Below are 13,944 nucleotides of genomic sequence, written 5' to 3' on the forward strand. Positions count from 1 at the left end.
TATATATATATATATATATATATATATATGTACATATATATATATATGTACACACACACACACACACACACACACATAAGGTAAAGAACAATTATCAAATGTTTGGGCTAGAAGTTTCAATTTTTTTCCTAAAGGCATATTTGTTTTTAGAAAAAATGGTTGATTTTGCTCCTTATACTCGCAAACACAATATTCATCATAATGCCATGCTTAGACTAGTGATGCCACAGAGAACTTATGATTATAAATGGAAGTTTTGGGTTGACGCCACCTTTAATTTTAATAACCTTGACATACAATTACCTTAGCGAACATCATTTTAATAAGACAACGGTTCACTCAACAAGTGTATTTTACAATAACAATCCACAGATGTCCTGTCAGTGTCCTTTAGTCCTGTTTCTGATTGTCATTTGGTGGCGCCGTCGCATCAACTTGATTTGTCTCATCCAAATGTTGCGTAATGTCTTTCTCAGCGGCCTGCTGCTGTCTTTGTGCCTTTAAGAGGCGCTGATGACTGGCTGACGGGTCCTCGTAGGGGAGTAATGACATGGGGACCCGGACCGTGTCTAATCCATTCACCTATAAGAACACGTGGATACTTTGTATTATTTAATTTGCGCAATAAAACAAAACAGAAAAAAAAAAACTCTAGTTATAATACTCTTACCGTTACTTCACACCAATAGTCTCCCACCTCTGTGATGGGCTCAAATGGAAGCTTCAAGGCATGAGGAGGCACCACCACAATCATCTAAGAATAAGAAAATTCAAGTTATTACTTGAGTTTTTTTTAAATAAACACAAATACGCTTTATGGTGAAAATGTTGCACTTTCTTTAGAACATACCTGCTTTAGAAACTGTCTCCTCACGACCTCACTAGTCAATTTAAAGTCTTCAGAGGGCATTTTGTTGATTTTCAGGTTGCAGCGCTTCAGGAACTCAACTGTCTGAATAATGCAGGCATCATCATATTCATTAACATTGTGAAAAAAAGCAAAGAAATAAAAAATATACAGATAATAAATCACCATTTGTCCAGTTCGGGTTTGAACTCTTTGGTCAATCGTGCCCTCACGCAAAAGCTGAACATAACAAAAAGAAAAAACAGTATTCAGTGGCCAAATCATTGCCCAAATTATTCACGTAAAAACTATGATGAAGCCCCCAAGGCGCACCCTTAACTCCTCTGCAAAAATCTGCTTGTTCTCCGGAGACGGATACACAGCGAGCCCCTCGGGCAGCAGCTTGTTTCGCCCCAACGACTTTTTGACAAGAACTGTGTCTCCTCGACCACCCAACCCTATGCAAAAGAAAAAAAAACCCCACATATTTATAGATATATATTAGTTCATATTTGTGTTATTCATTGAATGCATGAGATGAGACTCACTAGGGACAGTCTGTGTGAGGATGAGCTCCATCTTTTTCCTGGAAGAATGTTTCGTGTCCTCCACCAGCTTGTAGATGCGGTGCCTGCGGGGGTACAACCTCGGGGGGCTGCCCTTTTGGGACAGGGGCACCTGCCACCATCGCTCCACCACCACGGTGCTCTGGAAACAAAAAAATCACTCAATTTACCAATCAAAAACTATGAAACGTCGTACTTTTATTCTATTCTAGCAGGGCACAAGCCGTAGCGGTGCGTATGACGCACCCAATTACTGATCTGTGTGCGTTTGTGTGTATTTTTCAGGCTGATATATAAAATAAAATCCTTATGAAACATTTATTTAAAAATTATAAACTAAAACAGACACTAACCTGGACAGGCGTCACGGAGAAGCTCCTTATAGTCATTTGGGCGAGTAGATCATGTAGGACAAGTCGCCCGGAGCTCAACATATTTAACCAGCCAATGCAAAAGGATAAACTAATTGTCAGAGTTTCGTTGTAACACTTCCTAAAAGTGTGTGTGTGTGTGTGTGTATTTTTAAGTAGCTTGTTCGGGAGCGTGTTTTGTCAAATTGTCGCAAATGTATGCTCCTAGCAAGGAGGCGATAGCATGCTTACTGCTTGTGGTGACGTAAAAGGACCCAAGAATCTCCAAATACTGCCTGATTAAAAAAAGAAAAACAAATGAAAAATCATTTTAAACTCAAACGTTCTGGTCATTTTGAACTAAATTCAAAGTAATATTGATTTCATCAAATGGCAATAGGGTTTAAATTTCGGAAATAAGAAGTCTCCCGGTAGTGTTCTCATAGGACCCCCAAATATGTAGTCGTTCGAATAATTGCCTACAAATGCACTGCGAGTTCGATATAATAAGAAAATACATTTAGAAGGTACTGCAATAAATTACGTATCACACAGGAAATCAAACGATGTGCTAATCATTTTAGAGAAAAAAACTGATACAACTTGAAGGCAAAGGTTAAAAAAAAGCCCATTGAAATGGACATTAGGACACTTGCATCCTTAAATTGCATACATTCTTAAATCTTTAATTTAGTTTCCAGGATAATCTGACAGAAAAGTCGCCCCTACATTTGGAAAACATTGCATTGATTGGAATGTGCGAGTGTCATGCTGTATTGATCTTTAGCAGTAAAAATAGTTTAGCAGTAGTGACACCCTCAAGTTGACCCTTCTGCCCTTCCTCACTAAAATGCCCCCCTTTGCAGTTGCCCATATACACTTTCACGCCCACATATCCTGCAGGCTTGCCTGGCAGACATCCATGGGGGCAAAGTTTACATATTTGTCGCAGGCACAACTCACACACAAGCACGCACTAGCAGTCTCTGAAACACAGAAAGATGTCCACCCTGATCAGAAAGATTATTAAGACCGCGTCAGCACCGGCTGCCATTGGCCCCTACAGGTAACAAATAAATATTACTCGTGCTTTGAATGCATAACTTGAGAGGTGTGTCTTAACGGTCGTTGAACTTAACCGATCACGATTGTTAAGTGAAAGTTGGAGCAAAAGCGCTACAAGGTCCAAACTGTTTTCGGAGTGCAGCAGGTGACGTAAAAGAATGGCGACAATTCGCAGGCAGATTACATACACGGACAAAGCTCCGATTAGGCAGGGAATATACAGGTAAGTGACGGGAAAGCCCACTTGCGAACACATTTATGTAAATTGTTGTTTTTCTATCTTGTTGACGAGTTTTTATTGTGTCACGTTGCACATGTGCCGAAGGGGAGTTCTTGGTATGGTCCAATCAGGATGCTTGTGGGTGGCGACCCGCCTGTATTATGGTTTTAAAGACGATTGTTTACACTTACTGGCTTTGTAAACGCAATAGCAAAGTATTTACACGGCTTTCTTGCATTAACACATCCACCCAAACAAACGGGAAACAAGAATAAGTGACGTTTATCGAGATTCACTTGTTTGCAGCAGTTTTACGTTGTGATTTTTTTTTCCACACGAGGGCGCTATAGGGTCAAGTATGTTGGAGCAGGGTGCTCAAGACACACACACAGAAGTGGAATATCGCTTTCCGCTTAACGATTAAACTGCGTTCAAGTCAAATTGAAAATGAAAACGTGTGCAATCACCACTTTAGATTATTACAATGGGTAACACGGTTTGATTCGATTGAAATAACACGCACTTGGTTAATTTACTTGCGTTTGTCTGGGTGCTTCCGTGTATGTGACGTCACAACACAGACTCCTGAATAATTACGAGCTCAGGGAGGAAAATGAATAGTGAATAGTCTACGGAGCTCGTAAGGTGACATCGAAGCAGGGGAGGCAAATCAATTTGAGTATGTAATACAGAGTCAAAATAGAAAAATTGACCATGTTGTTGTAGTATCATTGCTGCCCCACTTGGGGTCGCTATTTTAAGTGCCTTGAAAAAGTATTCGCATTTAACGACATACCAACACAAAGTAGGGCATGATTGAAAACAAAACCAGAAAATTAAATAATAGAAATAATTCTATGTTTGAAGTAAATCTTACTGTGTGTTTTTGGGCAGCCAAGCAGTGCTGGTGGACAGGACCTTGTACATCTCTGGTCAGCTGGGGATGGATGTGGCCTCTGGTCAACTGGTCCAGGGAGGAGTGCAGGCTCAGACCAAACAGGTTTTGCATACACATGAACTCTCAGGGTTGGCAAAAGTCCACATCCTCCGTATTTAAGTGGAAGCACACACGCTTCATGGTAAATGTTGTTCCTCAGGCTCTGGTCAACATGGGGGAAATTCTTAAAGCTTCCGGCTGCAACTACACCAACGGTAACATCTCAAATCACAGTACAACTACTTTTTTTTCTTGAGAAATAAATATTTGTCAATTTCAGTGGTGAAGACCACCGTCCTGCTGGCAGACATTAATGACTTTAACAGCGTCAATGAAGTCTACAAAACATGTAAGTCAACAGTGGTTTTTTTTTTAATGTCATCTCTGCAAGTTGCATGTTAATTGAAGTGCATTGCGCTAGTTGACAATCATGTTGGGCCCCTCACTCATTATATGAATAGAAGACAACAGATAAGTGAAACGGACGCTCGTGAGCCCACTAGCCCTTGTAAGTGGACACCACCATGCAGGAGGTCAATGTGTAACGTGACCTCCACTATTCACACATCAAGCTAAAGCTACTCGCCATGTGGATTATTCAAGCCCTACAAAAAAACACACTGACCCAAAAGATGATATATATATATATATATATATATATATATATATATATATATATATATATATATATATATATATATATAGCAACAAGCCTAGCAACAAGTGACCCGGGTCACCAGGTGGCTGAGAAAAGCAACCCAAGCAGTTCTACTGCACGATCTTACTAGTTAAACTGTTCTTTTTGGGCATACGTTAGCTAAATAATTACAATAGGACTTTTTCTGTCTTTCCTGCAGTTTTCAGCAGCAACTTCCCTGCCAGAGCTGCCTACCAAGTGGCGGCGCTTCCCCGTGTGAGCACACTTTTGAAAATCACACCTCTCCCTTTTTTTTTTTTAAAGCTAATATTTATACTTGGATTTTTTATGTTATCAAATTATTTATTGACAAATCATTCACTTTTTAATTTGATAAAAATGTCAAATAAATCGATTAAATTGAGGTTAAAATCGTAACTGCCCCCAAATGATTAAGGGAAATTGCGATGTGATTTTTGGGCCATATCGCCTACTAATTTTTAGTATTTTAATCTGGTGCGAATTATTTATTTATTCATGGATTTATTTACCTGTATTCATTCATTTTCTCCAGGGCGGCCTGGTGGAAATCGAGGCGGTGGCGGTCCTCGGTCCTCTCACCGACTCCTGACTAGACGGCCAACTTGCAAAGTTATAGCGCCTGCATTTTTTGAAAACATTTTCCAACAACTCGTATGTGATATCTTCTGATTTCTAAAACTGTCTCTTAGCTCGCTGAACCACGTTCAACTCTGGCCTTGTTATAGAAAACCCCACGTGACTGAAAAAGCACTTAATTCGCCAGTTGTTTGCACTGTGGTAAAATATTAGGCGGGATACGTTACAAAAAGAAAACAAATAATGTAGCGCTGTGCCTTAAGTAGCATGTAAACATATGTGTACAACAGCCTCAAATAAAAGAAACTAGACAAGACGTGGTTTGATGCTGTTTTTTTTTTTTAATGCACATTTTAAATACTTTTAATATTTAAAATAATGGACTGCAAAAAAACAAAACAAAACACATGAATCCAGAAATTGGAAAAATAAAAAAAAAAGAGAGAAAATGAATGGGGATTAATTGTAATTTGATTCATTTAAATGCATCACATTTTTACAAATGGCCTAAATGTAAAAATAAATGTAATATATCAAAATAAGGGCAAGATGTGGGAGTAATTCCCAAACTTTTTTCGATGGATGAAAAGAAATGCATTTTATTTAAGAGATTACTTCTTTTCATAACATCCATTTTGATTCATAACTTTTGGCATTTTGGTTGTGATGTCTAAATGCAAAAGGTTCTCTCAAATGGATCATTAAGTGCTGTTGGGGCGGAAGGCGCACCGTGATGATGTCACAGCTTCTCCATCTTGGCAATTAAAAATATGTGTACAGTCTCGTGGGTGATGTCACTCACTTGAAGCTAAACCAGGGGGAAAAGACTGTCAATAAATAACTATATTTTCTTCTCTTTGCTAATATGTTGGGTGTAGTATTAAATTGCATTATTTTACAAATCATTACGACGTTATTTTTTAATCTGCTGTATCACATTTATCTGTATGCGAGAAGAAGTCTGATATTATTGTAGCACAAATTTTGAAAAATAGAACGCTGAAAAAAATAATCAGCCATTAAATGGCAATTGAAATATTGAGACAATTAAGACTATTTTGAAAAATTGCATTAGTAAGTGAGCTCACCTGGTGCCTCTTCTGTTGTTTCTTGTTTTGGTTCTGTTGTCTCGGCGGCTTCTGCTTGAGCTGACGCTAATTTGGGGGAATATCACAATACCACAACATTAAAACATATACTGTGTGTATATATATGAGATCCAGTCTATTCATTTATGTCCAATAATGTGGACACAATTGAATAGAATGGTTCTCAGGAGGTGAAAACAGATTTTATTTATTTGTATTTTTAAAGTTTGGGATACAGGAATTGTCACATTCATGGATCAAATTGGTTTGGAATTTGTGGTTCACTTCTGTGATGAAAAAAAAAAATTAACTGGGAAAAAAAAAATGAATAGCTGAACACTTAAAAGTTTACAGAAGGTCAAATTAAAATATCCACTAAAAATGTTATAAAACATTTTGGGCTCATCCTAAAATTCATCCAAAAAAAGCTCAATATCCCAAACTTGTATAAATCTAAAATCTAAAAAAATATCAATATAAAATCTTTAACGTACCGTTTTCTGAGGGTGTGGTCTCAGGGGTGGCGTCCGCCTCTGCCGTAGGTTCATCAGGGCCAGCGTCCACATCAGCATCCATCAGCTGCAATTCCTCTTCCAGTGCCGGTGGCGGCGCTGTTGCCGTATCCTCAGCAGGCTTCGCATCTGACTTGTCTTGACTTGGAGGTTGGGGCGGCGGCGTCTGGTCCGGAATGGTCTCACTGTCCTCGGCAACGTTGCCATTCGCCGTCACTGTATCCAATATTGAAGGAAAATTAAATATTTCCAAACTAAGGCCCAGGGGCCCATGTCCATTTTTAATCGGCCCGTGACACATATTCAAAGTGACGTAGGTAAAAAAAAAGTGGCCATTGCAACCTTTGAATTTTCCCTATGTGATGCTCAGAGGAAAAAGTTTGGACAACCCTGGTTTAGGTCCTTTTTTGCAATCGCCTTGGTTGGTCTAAGTCCCACTCTGCTTTACTCTACCAATGGTGTTCCACAGGGTTCAATCTCGAGAACCCTGCCATTTTCATTAGCTTTGCTAAGAAGTTGCTCCTGCCTTATTTGTGTCTCATGGAAGGCATATATTTGAGGGAGGCGCTAATACGCATGACCTTAGCTTGACTGTGTGAGTTTGTGTTGCTATGCGTTTCCATGTTTTCTCAGCGCCATCCCTTTAATGATTGACACACAGAGGAGGAAACTAACAAACACTCTCCAAGGGGGGTCCAGCCATTCGGGTCAATCTTTGATTTTTTTTTTTTAACATTTATTACTGACCACAAACTTAGGTACTCCTGCATGTATTTTAATTTTTAATTTCTTTACATTTGGAGGAATTATTTCCTGTATTTATACTATTTTACGTCCAGTAAATTCTTAAAGCGAGATGATTTGTTCATAAAATATTTTTGATACCTGTGTTGTTGGTTCCATTGCTCTCCTCTGGTTTAACTCCAGGTTTGGTGGAGTCCACCGCTGAAGTCTGCGAGCTTGTGGAACATCCCATCCTGCCCTGTCCAATGGAGATTTGGATGGCAAGAGAAAAAAAAAAATGTGGAATTTGGGAAAGGTCCCTTTTTAGTGAGGCATCTTGCGCGTATTCCTGCGTTGTTGTGGTGGGTGCCTCGAGTTACCGAGACACGCCGGTGCAGTCAGTGTCGGATTTGTTGTTGACTGTAACTGAGGCTGTTTCCAGGAGGCTGGCAACAAAAATACATTATTCAAGTGGCCACTGGTTGCTTATGTGCAGAGGCTGTCCCGCCTCACTGGGTGGTGACATGATGAGTGTGTGTAAGAAGGGCGCAATGCAGTATGTGACCTTCTAGCCCAAGACGATGTACGTAGTAAGTAAGCAAGACAACGTCAAACTCTTATGACTCTTTTCCGTTAAGCATTTTTCTACTGTAGATAGTTTTAAATGTGTGAACTTACTGTATATTCATGTTGCACATTTGACATGAATTTGGCTCCATTCTTGCAAGGCTAAACTTAACAGATTTAATCTTGGCCTTAAAATAGTTTACACAAAAGACTCAACTACTGCACCAGCTAGGCCACCACTAATGCTATGTTCCATATTGCAGCTGGAGTAGGGAATTCTAAATTTAGAGCTTCTAAGATCCAACTTCAGAGCATTACTCAACTTTTATTCATGTAGCACTTGAAAACAACCATTGCTGCACACAAAGCGCTGTACATGGGTTAATTTGGTCATGCAATATTAAAAAAAATGTGAAAACTGTAAGTTAGCACAAATTAAAGTATTAAACCAAACAATAAATGATATACATAAAAATAATATAACTATATTACATGAACATACTACAACTGAGAAGAAAACAAGGTACGATCTCTGTATTTAGCAATAGATGTGGATTCAACTCGATTCACAGACCACACCTAAGAAAATATGTTTTAACCGCACCACTATAAGAAACAAACACACACATATACATATATATATATATATATATATATATATATATATATATATATATATATATATATATATATACATATATGTGAGTTTATTGATATTAATGCCGACTAATAAGAGCGTGACTTGTTTTGTCTTAGTGATATGAAACAAATCAAAATTAACAACATACGAGTACATATAAAATAAGGAGTATATAGTTATTTTTATTTCTTGCTACTTTCTTTTGAACATACAAACTTCACTGAAATGCAATATATACTTTTTTTAACTTAATTTTTTTCCTCAAATTTTGAAATGTGCTTATATGTTCAATAAAAGGATCAATCAATCGAGCTGTTTGCGCATGGCAAAATAGTGTTGTACATGTTATTTGTTACGAACCTGATTTGTAAACTTAGCAATGTGCTGGGGACAGAAGAAGCTTATAGTTTAAAGTTTGTGATATTTTTTGACACGAGGTTTCATACGGACTGTGATTTCCACTCCAACACAGTAGATGGCGCTTGTTCACTTTTTTGCAAAATGCATCCCGTGTAAACAAACAAAAAAAAAGAAGTAGTATCCGTTTTGCGCATGCTCGCGTCCAGAATACGCAGCAAAGCATGCTGGGCCTTCCTTTCCCTCCGAGGCCATATTGGAGTTAACTCACCGTAAGCGGCTCTCCTAGTTTTCCAATAAAAACACCCAAATTTGACACTTTTTGCATTGTCTGCTCAAAGAGAACCTAACGAAACGATTTATTGTTTGGTTCTCGCCCGTAGGTTGGCCGGCTTCGGACTTGAAACCGCAAAAATGGTGGCCGCAAAAAAGACGGTGAGTGGCACGCGCTGGCCGCTTCAACGTGGAGCAGACTGCCAGTTGAGGCCCGCTAAGCTAACACGCTAACACGAAATTAGCATATTTAGCTCGATAAATCTTAACATAATAAAGTTGCATCCACTTATTTAGGAGAGAGCAGAACGTGACCCTCGTGTCGTCGGCGAATTGTTGACAATTGTCAATTGTAGCCGACGCTAGCATGGTGGTTATTTACGTGTTAGCTACTTTGTCACTTACTCGTTCATAATGTGCTTTTTGGATGTAGAAAAAGTCGATGGAGTCCATCAACTCCCGACTCCAGCTGGTGATGAAGAGTGGCAAGTACGTGCTTGGGTATAAGCAATCCCAGAAGATGATCCGACAGGGTAAAGCCAAGCTGGTCATCCTGGCCAACAACTGCCCGGCTCTCAGGTGAGGACGACATCATTTCTCTAAAATTGACATTTATTAGCATTTTAGTCTGTTAAAATGCTTATAGACTAAATTACATGATAGCAAGAGTGTTAACAAAATTAAAAAATGTCAGGGCCACATTTGTTCATGTTATTTTGTTTTACATCAACTTATTAAACACAGTTAAAATCAATTAAGTAGTTGCACATTGTCTATAATACTTTAAATGTATAAAGTTTAGAAATTTATTGTACTCAATTACTTTTCATCTGTTACACTTAGTAGTTGAACTACTTGTAGTTTTAGTACTTAAACTAAATGAAGTATGTTCTGAGTAATCTCCAGAGTAATCAATTACTTTAATACTTAATTCAATCAACAAAGCAAGTAGTTACACATTTTCTATATAGACTTTAAACGTTCAATTAGATTTCATACTTTAGTACATCTAATAGTCAAACTACTAGTGCTTTTACTATCTAAAATATTTGAGTACTTAAGTATGTACTGGTAAATACCCAAGTTAACAATTATTCTAGTACTTAATGCATTAGTCTAATCAATTACTTGATACATTAGGGTTAGGGTTACTTTTGACACTATAGTACCTAAAGGATGGCACATTACTACCTAAATTGGTTACTACTGAAGTAATACATTTTAGTAGTCTATACTAGTATTTTTTTAGTGCTTGAAAATGGATTACTTTGCTACTCAACACCAAAATAATCAATTTGGTAATTAATTTATTAAACTGAGCAATTGCCTTTTGGGCTTTATTACTCATATTTAAGCACATTATATGCTAGTCATTTGAAGAAAAAAGAAAAAACAGCTTGTAACCGTGTCTACCTTAAAACTTGTTTATTAATGTTTTAAATAGCATTGAGGACCATGTCGAAATATTTTTAGCATATACCGTGGCTGCAAATGGCCCCCGGGGCGTAGTTTGGACACCTGTGCCATAGCGTAATGCTAAGATCCCTCTCTCCACTTTGGACTTTTTTAGGTGCTGCTGTTTTGGCTAGCAAAGGTTCAAAGTAGTTTTCTCTCAAACTACCCATATGTTCTTTATTTTGCGAATTCCTTGTGATGCATGTGTATAAGAGAAGGTACATTCCCACTGTGACGCTTTTTTTTTTGGTGTGTGCTTCTTGCGCAGGAAGTCCGAGATCGAGTACTACGCTATGTTGGCCAAAACGGGCGTGCACCATTACAGTGGCAACAATATCGAGCTGGGCACCGCCTGCGGAAAATACTACCGCGTATGCACGCTTGCCATCATCGATCCCGGTGAGTCCAGAACTACAATTAGAATTTCATTTTGGGTGATACCCATAAAACAAGAAATTAGCCACATGAAACTGTTAATGTTGCCATAAAGACGCCAACGTAAATAGCATACTTGAAAGCATTTTAGAGAACATTAATATAACAGGAAACATGTCTTGGTTAACATCTTTGAATGTTGTATTTTTCATTTTTGTCAAGCTTTTTGACCTCAAAAATTGCTTGAACGTTGCAATTTGGGAGCAGAAAATTGCACTTGACAACATTGAAAGGGAAAAAATGTAGTTTTTGCTGACCTGTTTTTTTTTCTTAACTTGCCCATGCAGGCGATTCTGACATCATCAGGAGCATGCCTGATCAGCAGCAGCAGGCTCAGTAGAACCCCCCCCCCCCCCCACACACACCCTCCCTTGATTGTCATAAATAAAATTGGTGTTGACAATAACTGACCTTGTTCTTTTTATTTTTAATTTTGAAATCAGCAGTACCATGGGAAGTTCAGCGGGTGTCCACAAGGGGGAAGCAATGTCCACATTAGCCGAGCTCATTTCTCAAGCTTTTTTTTTTTTTTTTTTTCAAAGCCCTAATGTTGGATTTAAGTGTGCATTATAACTTTTTTAGTCGGGGCTTCATTTTTGTATAATGACATTCAAACATTTTACCTTAAAAGTATAATTCCAATGTAACTCAATTACAGACAAAAATATATTTACAAGGTACACGTTCACCATTTGCAATATACCGCTGACCTTATTTGGTTGCACGCGAGGGTGAACATATTAGAAACGGCGCTTTCAACAATCAGAACACGTGTATTGGATTCATCTCTGTGGGATGAGGAGGGGTTTATCCAGTCTGACCCGTCCAAAATGGAGTCAGGCATTACCTTGGATGTGAGACAGATCCACGGCACGCTCACCTACTTTGCAGAGATGGGCGAGCAAGTGGGTCACAATCTGTCTGCATTCTTGCACGTGATATTTTATTTTATTTTGCTAAATCAGCAAATGTATTCTAACCTGGATTATTTCAACTTGTACATTGAAAATAGTCTTAAATATTAACGTTTCATGTATATTTTTAAAAGTCCTAATGAAAAATACATAGATATGACAGTTTATTAAGTAATTTGTTTAAAAACATGTTGAATAAAAAAAGATTTAAAATACTATTTACTATTGGGCTTCCTATTTATAGCTACAGCACGGTTGGTGAAAGCATTAATGTTTAATTATAAATCATTTTTATAATCTTTCAAATTTTAACAGTTGCTCATTCAGCAACTGGGTTACTTTTTTTTAAAAAAGTGACACATCTTGCATGAAATGATAATGAAGCTGCCATATTAAGGGAGATACTGCACGTGAGTATATGAGCACATGAGATTTCCCTCCATTTAATTGTGAATGAAAAAATAAAGGCTTACCGGGAAAAGTGGGCCAAAGCGTGACTTGGATTATGGCTCCCTTTTCGTGGCCGCAGTGACCATGGCTTCTCAAACTGGGGTCTGCCAGCCATTAGGCAGAATGTTTTCCAGTCAGTTATTGCATTTCTTAAAAAAAAAATGTATGCCTTTAGATTGGTGACTTTTTTCTGGAATCTCCTTTTTTTCTAAAAAAAAAAAAAAAGTTTTTTTTTTTTTTAATTGCGTAAGAATTTAGAGGAGCAAGAAATTATGAAAGCTTGCTTGCACAGAAACAAATTCTTCCCTGGACTCAAAAACTTTCATCAAGTGCCGCATTGATGTAAATCAGAGCAGGGGGAAAATTAATATTCACTTGTTGAAACGCCATTCCCTCTCTGTCCGCTAGATGGCAGTTTTACTGCCTCAATTGGACTGAAACGCGCGAGTTACCCTTTTTACATTTCAATGATTGGAAATTTAAAAAAACAGGAAACGAGTCTTTTACGTGATGCGAACCCTTTATGTGACATTTTAATTTGTGTTTATTTCACATAAGTGGGGAGACAACAAATAAATTTCTACAAGCTTGTTTTAACCCAACAGGAAGATCTGCTTCTGCAATAGCTAATCAATTTCTTCTTCTGTGCCACTGGAGCAGTGTAAAAAAAGAACAAACAGCGTTCCGATTTTAAGGCAAAACAAGGCAAAAGGACGCAAATTAAGATATTGTTTTTTATGCAACTTGTGTTGAAGAAACACAAAACATTTTAGATGTCGGCTTGGTTTAAATTGTAACTTCTTTTTCTTCTAACGAAAACGGTTCCTGTTCCACGACGGAGATGGTAACACTGCTTTCTAGCGGATAGAAGAGGAATGACAATTCACAAAATGTATGTGGATCTGAAACAACGTAAAAATTGCGGATGCATTTGCGTGAATAGATTTGTGACAAATCATTCTTAATTATAAAAGATAGTTTGGAAAAAAAAAAACTCATACCTGTGCGTGCATTGTGCAGGCTTCCTTATTTTTGTTTGATTGATGCCATTGCGTGAATTAGGTTCCCCAAAACACCTGGAAGAAGTTTGTATTTTATTCCTTTCAGTGAAACAGGACGGTTGGTGCGTTTTAATGGGACGCAAACTTCATTTTCACTATTCCCCCCAAACCACGCTTTTAACAAGTTTTCCATCAGAAGTGGGCTTTCTATCGGTAATAGCAATACAATTTTAGTAGAACAAATGTTTATGTCCGTACGTATAATGAGGTGTACCGGAAATGAGAGCTC

General features: G+C 38.0%; 4 protein-coding genes and 1 long non-coding RNA gene across 6 annotated transcripts; 2 read left to right on the forward strand and 3 right to left on the reverse strand.

Moving 5' to 3' along the window:
* Nucleotides 1-299: 299 nt before the first annotated feature.
* mrpl9 (mitochondrial ribosomal protein L9) lies at nt 300-2,073 on the reverse strand. The gene is made up of 7 exons (XM_088405033.1): nt 1,767-2,073; nt 1,396-1,555; nt 1,181-1,305; nt 1,034-1,087; nt 851-952; nt 671-754; nt 300-582 (listed from the first exon to the last, which is right to left on the reverse strand). The coding sequence occupies exons 1-7, from the start codon at nt 1,845-1,847 to the stop codon at nt 391-393; spliced, it is 798 nt and encodes a 265-aa protein (XP_088261159.1). The 5' UTR covers nt 1,848-2,073; the 3' UTR covers nt 300-390.
* Nucleotides 2,074-2,677: 604 nt separating this feature from the next.
* Nucleotides 2,678-5,556, forward strand: rida (reactive intermediate imine deaminase A). Of its 2 annotated transcripts, none has more exons than XM_088405035.1 (6): nt 2,678-2,829; nt 3,943-4,048; nt 4,146-4,200; nt 4,266-4,334; nt 4,843-4,898; nt 5,197-5,556. In XM_088405035.1, the coding sequence occupies exons 1-6, from the start codon at nt 2,765-2,767 to the stop codon at nt 5,251-5,253; spliced, it is 408 nt and encodes a 135-aa protein (XP_088261161.1). In that variant the 5' UTR covers nt 2,678-2,764; the 3' UTR covers nt 5,254-5,556. The 2 variants fall into 2 exon arrangements, with proteins under 2 accessions (XP_088261161.1, XP_088261162.1); XM_088405036.1 differs by lacking the exon at nt 2,678-2,829 and adding an exon at nt 2,883-3,051.
* Nucleotides 5,557-5,600: 44 nt separating this feature from the next.
* LOC148406316 (uncharacterized) lies at nt 5,601-8,313 on the reverse strand. Its single transcript, XM_088405037.1, has 4 exons — nt 7,726-8,313; nt 6,823-7,056; nt 6,329-6,394; nt 5,601-6,048 (listed from the first exon to the last, which is right to left on the reverse strand). Exons 1-4 carry the CDS (start codon nt 7,814-7,816, stop codon nt 6,035-6,037), a joined length of 405 nt encoding a protein of 134 aa, XP_088261163.1. The 5' UTR covers nt 7,817-8,313; the 3' UTR covers nt 5,601-6,034.
* Nucleotides 8,314-9,294: 981 nt separating this feature from the next.
* On the forward strand, nt 9,295-11,696 carry rpl30 (ribosomal protein L30). Its single transcript, XM_088405034.1, has 5 exons — nt 9,295-9,399; nt 9,511-9,562; nt 9,834-9,979; nt 11,124-11,254; nt 11,578-11,696. Exons 1-5 carry the CDS (start codon nt 9,323-9,325, stop codon nt 11,628-11,630), a joined length of 459 nt encoding a protein of 152 aa, XP_088261160.1. The 5' UTR covers nt 9,295-9,322; the 3' UTR covers nt 11,631-11,696.
* LOC148406318 (uncharacterized) lies at nt 9,779-13,840 on the reverse strand. The gene is made up of 3 exons (XR_015863995.1): nt 13,656-13,840; nt 12,678-12,803; nt 9,779-9,999 (listed from the first exon to the last, which is right to left on the reverse strand). It is a non-coding gene; the product is annotated as an uncharacterized LOC148406318 (long non-coding RNA).
* Between the last annotated feature and the right edge of the window lie 104 nt (nt 13,841-13,944).

The sequence above is a fragment of the Hippichthys cyanospilos genome, chromosome 21 (assembly GCF_059441005.1).
Source record: "Hippichthys cyanospilos isolate Australia breed blue-spotted pipefish chromosome 21, RoL_Hcya_1.0, whole genome shotgun sequence".
Taxonomy (NCBI): Eukaryota; Metazoa; Chordata; class Actinopteri; order Syngnathiformes; family Syngnathidae; genus Hippichthys; species Hippichthys cyanospilos.

What these genes read in the sequence shown, in the direction of transcription:
- rpl30 (XM_088405034.1), top strand. Translation starts at nt 9,323, where the DNA reads ATGCTCGCGTCCAGAATACGCAGCAAAGCATGCTGGGCCTTCCTTTCC. An exon ending in CATATTGGAGTTAACTCACC is followed by an intron (nt 9,400 to 9,510) that starts GTAAGCGGCTCT and finishes TCTCGCCCGTAG; the next exon opens with GTTGGCCGGCTTCGGACTTG. An exon ending in AACAACTGCCCGGCTCTCAG is followed by an intron (nt 9,980 to 11,123) that starts GTGAGGACGACA and finishes CTTCTTGCGCAG; the next exon opens with GAAGTCCGAGATCGAGTACT.
- LOC148406316 (XM_088405037.1), bottom strand. Translation starts at nt 7,816, where the DNA reads ATGGGATGTTCCACAAGCTCGCAGACTTCAGCGGTGGACTCCACCAAA. An exon ending in CAATGGAACCAACAACACAG is followed by an intron (nt 7,057 to 7,725) that starts GTATCAAAAATA and finishes TATTGGATACAG; the next exon opens with TGACGGCGAATGGCAACGTT. An exon ending in GACCACACCCTCAGAAAACG is followed by an intron (nt 6,395 to 6,822) that starts GTACGTTAAAGA and finishes CCCCCAAATTAG; the next exon opens with CGTCAGCTCAAGCAGAAGCC.
- rida (XM_088405035.1), top strand. Translation starts at nt 2,765, where the DNA reads ATGTCCACCCTGATCAGAAAGATTATTAAGACCGCGTCAGCACCGGCT. An exon ending in GCTGCCATTGGCCCCTACAG is followed by an intron (nt 2,830 to 3,942) that starts GTAACAAATAAA and finishes GTTTTTGGGCAG; the next exon opens with CCAAGCAGTGCTGGTGGACA. An exon ending in CGGCTGCAACTACACCAACG is followed by an intron (nt 4,201 to 4,265) that starts GTAACATCTCAA and finishes TGTCAATTTCAG; the next exon opens with TGGTGAAGACCACCGTCCTG.
- mrpl9 (XM_088405033.1), bottom strand. Translation starts at nt 1,847, where the DNA reads ATGTTGAGCTCCGGGCGACTTGTCCTACATGATCTACTCGCCCAAATG. An exon ending in CCTCACACAGACTGTCCCTA is followed by an intron (nt 1,306 to 1,395) that starts GTGAGTCTCATC and finishes TCTTTTGCATAG; the next exon opens with GGTTGGGTGGTCGAGGAGAC. An exon ending in GGAGACAGTTTCTAAAGCAG is followed by an intron (nt 755 to 850) that starts GTATGTTCTAAA and finishes TCTTATTCTTAG; the next exon opens with ATGATTGTGGTGGTGCCTCC.